Source organism: Gastrolobium bilobum, unplaced genomic scaffold (genome assembly GCF_033153095.1).
Source record: "Gastrolobium bilobum isolate Gb01-03AN ecotype WA unplaced genomic scaffold, APGP_CSIRO_Gbil_v1 utg73964, whole genome shotgun sequence".
Classification (NCBI taxonomy): Eukaryota; Viridiplantae; Streptophyta; class Magnoliopsida; order Fabales; family Fabaceae; genus Gastrolobium; species Gastrolobium bilobum.
This window is the reverse complement of record NW_026899965.1, coordinates 61,472-69,122: the sequence shown is the minus strand read 5'-3', so window position 1 is coordinate 69,122 and position 7,651 is coordinate 61,472. Positions and strand designations below refer to the sequence as shown.

General features: G+C 34.5%; 1 protein-coding gene across 1 annotated transcript; it reads left to right on the top strand.

Moving 5' to 3' along the window:
* Positions 1-918: 918 nt before the first annotated feature.
* Positions 919-6,677, top strand: LOC133294410 (SURP and G-patch domain-containing protein 1-like protein). Its single transcript, XM_061493058.1, has 9 exons — positions 919-1,046; positions 1,700-2,819; positions 4,229-4,355; positions 4,458-4,564; positions 4,996-5,154; positions 5,401-5,535; positions 5,623-5,802; positions 6,080-6,258; positions 6,358-6,677. The coding sequence occupies exons 2-9, from the start codon at positions 2,435-2,437 to the stop codon at positions 6,382-6,384; spliced, it is 1,299 nt and encodes a 432-aa protein (XP_061349042.1). The 5' UTR covers positions 919-1,046; positions 1,700-2,434; the 3' UTR covers positions 6,385-6,677.
* Positions 6,678-7,651: the final 974 nt, after the last annotated feature.

Sequence of the window (7,651 nt, the reverse complement as noted above, 5' to 3'; positions counted from 1 at the left end):
TGTTATTAAAAAATTAAACATTTTTTAATTGAAAAATACTTAGGTGGTGTTTGGTTGAAGAGAAGTAAAAAATTAAACATTGTTTAATTGAAAAATACTCTGTCTTCACCACGTTTGGTCGGGGATTTTCAGTAGATTTTCCCATCTAACTCACTTGGCTAGGAAACGAGAAAGAGGACCAAAAACTGGAGAAACGCACTGTTCAGAAACCGTTTGAAGATGTTGAATTGTTGTTCAAAATCGGATAAATGAAAAAGGTGATGAAATGTTGGTCAAGTTTACCCCTGCTTCAGTTTACTGCGTAAGAAAAAAAATAGGTTCTAGAGGGCATTTACTGCGTTTGGAGCTACTCAAGGTATTTTATTTCTACTTTCATTTTGATTTGAGAAAATACTGAGTTTCAATTCTTGTAGGTTTTTCACTTTCCATGTAGATTTGTTAATCTTGAATGCTGGTTTATGCGAGTGAAATGAGAGTGGTAGAGAATGAGAACGAAGAACCCAATATGAAGAGAGCAAAACAGAGTGATTCTGTAAATTTCATTCTGTTTTGTTAATCTTAATTTCATTCTGTAAACCCAGGTTTGTGCGATGGAAAACCTTGCTGGTTTTTTTGAGGATATTTTTGTAAATTTCATTAAATTTTACCATCAATATTTTATCTTCAACCAAATACATATTCAGAAATTTAATTCAATTTTCCTGGTAAAATTTTGCCCAACCAAACAACTTTTTTACAACTTTTCTATCTAACTCATTTTTCCTCCAGATACTTAGTATTTACATTTCCCTAGTATTAAAAAATTTCTCCGCAAACAAACACTACCTTAAGAAAAAAAAAAAAAAAACCACAAACAAACACAGAAAGAAAAAAGGGAAACTACCTATATAAAGCAATTTTTGCCCCAAGCAGGTCGTTTGGTTTCGACGTCTATTCTATTTTTCTGTGCTCTCTTTATTACACAAAACGGTGAGCGATTCATCGATACCCTCTTTGGTGTCGTTGCTCTTCAAAGACAAATCTTCATTCCTTTCATCACCGATTAGGTTAGTCTCTTGTACTTCTCCTACCAGCGTTGTTTTTTATTTTTTGATTTGTGTTTTTCTTTGGGTGTGGAATTGGACCCTATTAGGGTTTGTACGTTGGGATCTTATTGTTTAAATTGATTGGGATTTTGCTTAAGTTAATTTCACTGCTTGTAAATTTTCACTCAATTATCACATGAGTGCGTCGTTGTGGCATTTTTTATCCCTTAGTTTTGAGCTGGTAGCCATAGCCTTTGTTTTGTTATATGATTTTCTCGGTGTGCAGGATCTGGGTTTTTATTGGTTTTACAAATTTACATGCATCGTACTTAAAAGGGTATTGGAATAGTGTCGAAGATTGTTTTTAGCGAGGTCCTTCTGGGAAACTTAGGTCATGTCATGGTATGCTACTGTTACTTTAGATATCATCGTTGATGCCAAAGTCAGAGAAAAAATTTGGTATTTTTATCATTAAGTAGCCAGAATATAGGCTGAACGTTGGGTAGTTTTAATTGGTGCGGCTGTTATGCATACTCCGGTGGTGGTTTTGAATGTAATTATCAATAATGGGTTAGTAAAGTGGTTGTAGATAAATTAAAACTTTGGAGCATTGGCATTTTAAAAATTTTCCCATGAATTTCGATTCTAAGTAGGATTTTGTTGTTATTTGGCAGGTATTAAACTTTAAATGAGAGCAATAGGAAGGGGATGTTCCTAGACTATTCTTCTACAGTGTCCTTTTTTAAAATCTTATTTTGTGTGTCAGCTCATATTTTGGCTCTGTTTTGGATGCTTCATGCCAGCTTATTGACATGGCAGAAGTGTAGAATGTCTGTCATGGATCTATCAGTTCAGATCAATAAACAAGTGAAAATCTATATTGTCTTGAACAAAGTGGAAATTTTAATTTGGGTTGACGTTTTTTCATTTTTTTGAAGGCTTGCCTCTTGTCAATAATGGTTTTTGAATTTGAAGGTTACACTCTTTGTAGTATATGTTAGTCCGTTGGAAGAATTGGTATCATGATTTCACATTCAGTGAATCTGTTGTCAATTGTTCATGTTTACACTTCTATTATTATTACAGATTTCATAATACTGTGGCTTTTCTGTCATATTTTATATCCTCATCATTTATGAATGATTTATGGTGATGTTTATTGTTTTCTTGATGACTTCTGGTTTGGTATTCATGTTTATTGTTCTTGTTCACTTTGTTTGTGACTTATAATCTTTATTAATACATTAATGTACAACACTATTTTCTTTTTGAAGTTTCAAATGACGCTGTATATTCGAAAGAAACAAAGTCTGACTTTAAATTTAACTGCATCATCTAAAGAGCTTTGAAGCTTGCTTGTCAAACAGTGAGTTGCTGTAAGCTACATTATTCCTTTTGGCTCTTAGCTAATGGATAAGGGACCTCCACCTAGCCTTTTTGTTAATGACGGTTCGTTCATGGAGAGGTTCAAACAGCTTCAACAAGAGCAGGAGAAGGGGAAGAATGCCAAATTAGAGGATTCTAAACCAATTAAAGTTGTTTCAGGGCCGCTGACTCCTAGTCCCAACATTAGTAAGGCTAATGATGCGCGCAAAACTTTCCAGGCTGGTTCCAGTGGCAAACTTGCTTTCAGTTTAAAACAAAAGTCAAAGCTAGTGCCGCCTCCTGTTAAGTTGGCTGATGAAGATGAAGAAGAAATGGATGCTGGAGATGTTTCAAATGATGCACCACCAAAACGGCAAAAATTGGGTGAGGAGGATGGCATTGAGCAATCATCAAGACAACTTGATGTTGGTAATTACTTCTCACATATACTTTCTGCAGATAGTTGGCTTGTGGTTGGTATTCCCGCCAAATGCAGGATTTTGGTAGGAAATGTCAAGTAACGTAAATAAAATAGTGGTTCTATATTCTGAATGTGATTTGGTATGCCAAGCGAATTTTTGGTTTAAAATCCTTGCTATTTATTAATTAATTTTCTTTTTTTTATGTTAATGTATGCAATAAACTGTTTTTCTAACTTTTATGTCCTTTTCAAATGATTGTGGGTTTTTATCTATTGAGTGCCTGTTTGGAATATCTTTTTTTTAGCTTCTCTTCTCTTTATAAACAAATGTTAGGCCAAAGAGGTTTTTATAAAAGCTCGTTATAAACAAAAAAGGTAAAAGGTAAAAGCTCTTAAGAGAAGCTTTTTTCTTAAGATGTATGTCATCTTTTTTTGACTCCTCATTTATGTTACAGTTTTATCCTTATTCTAAACTTGTATTTATAAATTTTATCATTGACCTTAATAATTCATTCTAATAATAAATTATTTTATCTCTCCTCCTTTAAAACCATCATAACAACTTTATATATTCACCAAACAGAGTTTAGCTTTATTTTTTGGCTTTAGCTTAAAAGTAACTTTTAGCTTAAAAAAGACAGGTGCCAAACAGGCTCTGAATATGTCTTTAGTTGCTATCTACTTTGTGATTCTGTTTCCTCCTCCTTGTTTCTTTTTGATTTGCCCTTGGAATATATCTGTCATTTTTTTCCTGTTGCTGTCTTCCATGTCAGTTTATGTAAAACTATTTTTTCATTACCTTGAATGAGAATGAGTTACCTGTTACTATTTTTTGCATCTTTAAAAATTTGTTGTTGCCTTGAATGCGGGTCTCCTCTTTACCAAATTTTTATCTTTTCAACCCAAAATGATTTTCACTTGAGGATGGAAGGAAGGAGGACGTAAGTGTGTGCAATCTAATAGAAGCCTGTCATTTCATTCGCACTTATGCTTTGAGTCATACAAAGTTGAGGAAAGAGTGAAATGAGTTTCATCTGGGTGATTTGTGAAGCATGTTCATAACTACCACTCAAAGTATTTAGTGAAGGAAGATCAAAGTCTGTTGCCTCAGCCCGTAGGCATACAGTTGCGTTAATACTATTTTTTGCTTTCTTTTTTCTTCTCATAAAAAAATAGAATCGTCCTCTGCGTTAAGCTCAGTTTCATTATTGGAGAGGTAATCTCGGTATATTCCTTCTTTGCTAATTGAAGTGGCATTCAGCAAAGAGGAGAAACCATCTTGAATATTTTGTGTCATGAATGCAGCTTATTCCTCAAGTTCCTATCAAGAATGGTGTATTGGCACGCTGCTACAAGAGTAATTTGCATTCCCTTGTTCATGCTCACGGTATTAATCAGTTTTATAAGTGATATGCAGCACCTCCTTCCCCAAGTGATCCTATGGTGAAGAAAGTTGCTGACAAGCTAGCAAGTTTTGTGGCTAAAAATGGAAGGCAATTTGAGGATGTTACCCGCCAAAAAAATCCTGGGGATACACCTTTCAAGTGAGTTTGCAGTGGACTCATAACCATATTGCATTGATCTTTTGCTTTTGATTCCTAATTTCTAACTCTATATAAATGTGTGGTGTTTGTTTTAACGTTAAGGTTTTTATTTGATGAGAGATGTGCTGACTACAAATATTATGAACATCGGCTTGCTCAAGAGGAAAAGGCCCTTGCGCAGTCCAGGGAACCACAGGCTTATCATAATGGTTGGTGTTTGTCATGAATTTTTGATTTTCTCACTTTCTGGGGCTAGAAATCAGTTATTGCCACATATAAGATTTAAATAATATGATAGATAAGGTAACCATGTTTTCAGAATTATTTTACAATGCGGTCAGAGGTTGAACAGCTAATATGCAGGACACTTGTTGGGATTCCTAGTCAGTTATATCTCATATTGGAGAAAATTATAATTTTACATTTTTTAAGAGTTTTTTGTCGTCACTGCAAAGGTTTTATATGTATGATATTGATGCTTGAATCAGTAACCAGCATGTAGATATTAGAAGTGTTGTTATGGTTGTGGCTTTGTTAGGCAGTGTTGCGTTTCTCTCTGATCTGTGGAATATGCTTCCTCTTTTCGCTTCACTTGGTTTATTTTAATTTGGTATATAATGGTGAACAATTTAATCCTCAGGGGGTACAAGCATTTCATCTTCCAGACCAACAAATGGCCCTCAGAGATCATCTCAGCAGAATTCAACTTACCAAATCCCTGCTTCTGCTTTATATGATAGTGCTGAAGTACCAAGGGCTTCTGGATCTTCAGTTCAAGCATTATCAGTTGGAAGCACTGGTATGGGATATTAATGAAGCAAAGTAGTTTTGATTATGTTCACTATTTGCACCTGTTGGGATCTCTATTTATCTGTCAATTTGATGAGGTTCAAGTTATAGTGGGTGGAAATCATTTTTGTTTAGTTGCATTGCATTTACTCCCCCAAAAGAATAAGATCTGAACAACATGGAGGACTCTTTTTAGTTTTCAAAAATCTTGTGCGCAACTTTTTATTGATGCATGCATTGTATATATCTGTTGCAGATGAGCCCAGTGGATTGTCAAATGCTGATTCTTTAGCGTTAATGGAGTTCTACATGAAGAAAGCTGCACAGGAAGAAAAGTTCAGGCAACCTAAGCACTCAAAAGATGAGATGCCTCCTCCTGCTTCTCTTCAAGGTTCATATTATGTTTGTGATTATTACTGGGTGTTTCTTGGTCTTTCATCAAATGGAATAATCTTTTGATTGCTTCCTTTTGGAACAGCTTCTGGGAAAAAAGGCCATCACATGGGTGATTATATTCCCCTGGAAGAACTTGAAAAGTTTATGGCTAGCTGTAATGACGCAGCAGCTCTGAAACATGCAAAGGAGAGTGCAGAGAGGGCTAAAATCCAGGCTGATAATGTGGGCCACAAGCTCTTATCAAAAATGGGTTGGAAAGAAGGTGCTTTATATTTTTCCGAGTCCTCTTCCTTTTCAAGTGCATGAATGCATTTTATGGAAATATGTTCAAGAAAACTTGACTTAGCTCTAGCTGTTATCTGCTGATTTGGAATGTAACTGTCAATTACTTTAGAATTTATGCCGGTTTATGTCTTGTCTTATTATTATAATTTTTTTCTTGTATATTTTTTAAAATCTAGTGGGGTAATTACATTTATATGATATTTATATACTTGTCATTTCTCTCGTGCTGACAATCATGATTATCTTATTTCCAGGTGAGGGCCTAGGCAGCTCCAGGAAGGGTATTTCAGATCCTATCATGGCAGGCAATGTTAAGAAAGATAACTTGGGGGTTGGTGCTGTCCAACCTGGGGAGGTGACTGCTGACGATGACATATATGAGCAGTATAAAAAGCGGATGATGCTTGGCTACCGTCATAGACCCAATCCTCTGGTAAATAGACCTTTGTTTTCAACCCTTTTGGAGTGGTGATGTCTTGAGTAGTTCCTATAACCTGTTTTTTTGTTGTTGTGGTTGTGTTTGTTTTCACAGAACAATCCTCGCAAGGCTTATTACTGAACATCACGGAGGAAGCCTTAAGTCTATATTTATGGGAAAGAGTAACCTTCTAAATGTTAGTTGAACTTGTGTAGTGGTCGTAGGATTTTGTGGACACTTATATCTGGTTTTTGTGCGTTTTTGGAACATCAGATTTTTCTTGTCTTTATGTGGGGGAAGGGGGTGTTGTTGGTATTGTTTATTACGATCACATTTTTAGCGCGCAAAGAATAATGTTTTAACTGTTTGAACTTGTGGAACATGTCATTGATTGCTAGTCCTGCAGCACATGAAGGATTATTAATTCTCAGCTACTTGTTAGACTTGTACTTGGCATTTATTATGGGTCTTGTGTCTTGTCTCAAGAACCCGTTGCAGCCGGAGATGGATTGGATTGTAAAAGTTAAAAATGATGTTGGGTTATGCGTTGGGTTTTATCAATTTAGCCCCATGTGACTTTATATTTTAAAACTTATAACTATTTTGATTATTAGTGAAAAATAATAATTTCCTATCTAAATTAAATTGTTTTATATATAATGTTATATTTATATTGATAAATATTGTAAAACATTTTTTAGTTTAAATTCTTTACCCGTAAAATTATGACTTTGATATTTTTAATGTTAAATTTATGTTTTATCAAAATATCGGGTTGTTCTTGTCTTAGTTTGGTCATTTGTCAGAAGACATGTTAGGATTGGGTTTGGGTTCATAAAATCAGCTTTGTTAAAATATCATGCCAGGTTTTGGTTATGAAAAAATCATCTTAACTCACAAAAAGAAAAAATATCTGAACCCCCCCCCCCCCCCCCCCCCCCTCCCTCCCTCTCTGGATCCATTGCTTTAGCATTTATAATTTCATTATGAAATTTTAAATAAGTTGTATTGTCAATGATTAAGGTGGTTAGTCATGGGAGAAAGGAAAGCCGAATGAATAACATGTTTGGTTCAGTTTAATTCGTAAAAACTAATTATTATTTTTAAAAAACTGTTAGAAAGTTAAAAAAGAATTATTTATTAAAAACAAGTTATTGTAAGCTATTCACATGGACATTTAGGCATAGTTTGAGAGTTTGAAGTGGAAGGAAAGGAAGGGGATCCAAGGGAGAGGGAGGGGAAGGAAGGGAAGAAAATTGAAGGACATTTTCTTTCCTTGTTTAGGAGTTAAAAAAGTTGATAAGGGAGAAAAATAGAGGGTCAATGAGATATTTTTATAATTTTATCCTGTTTGTAAAATTAATATAATTAATATTTTATAAATTAAGTAAAATTTAAAATTTCTAAT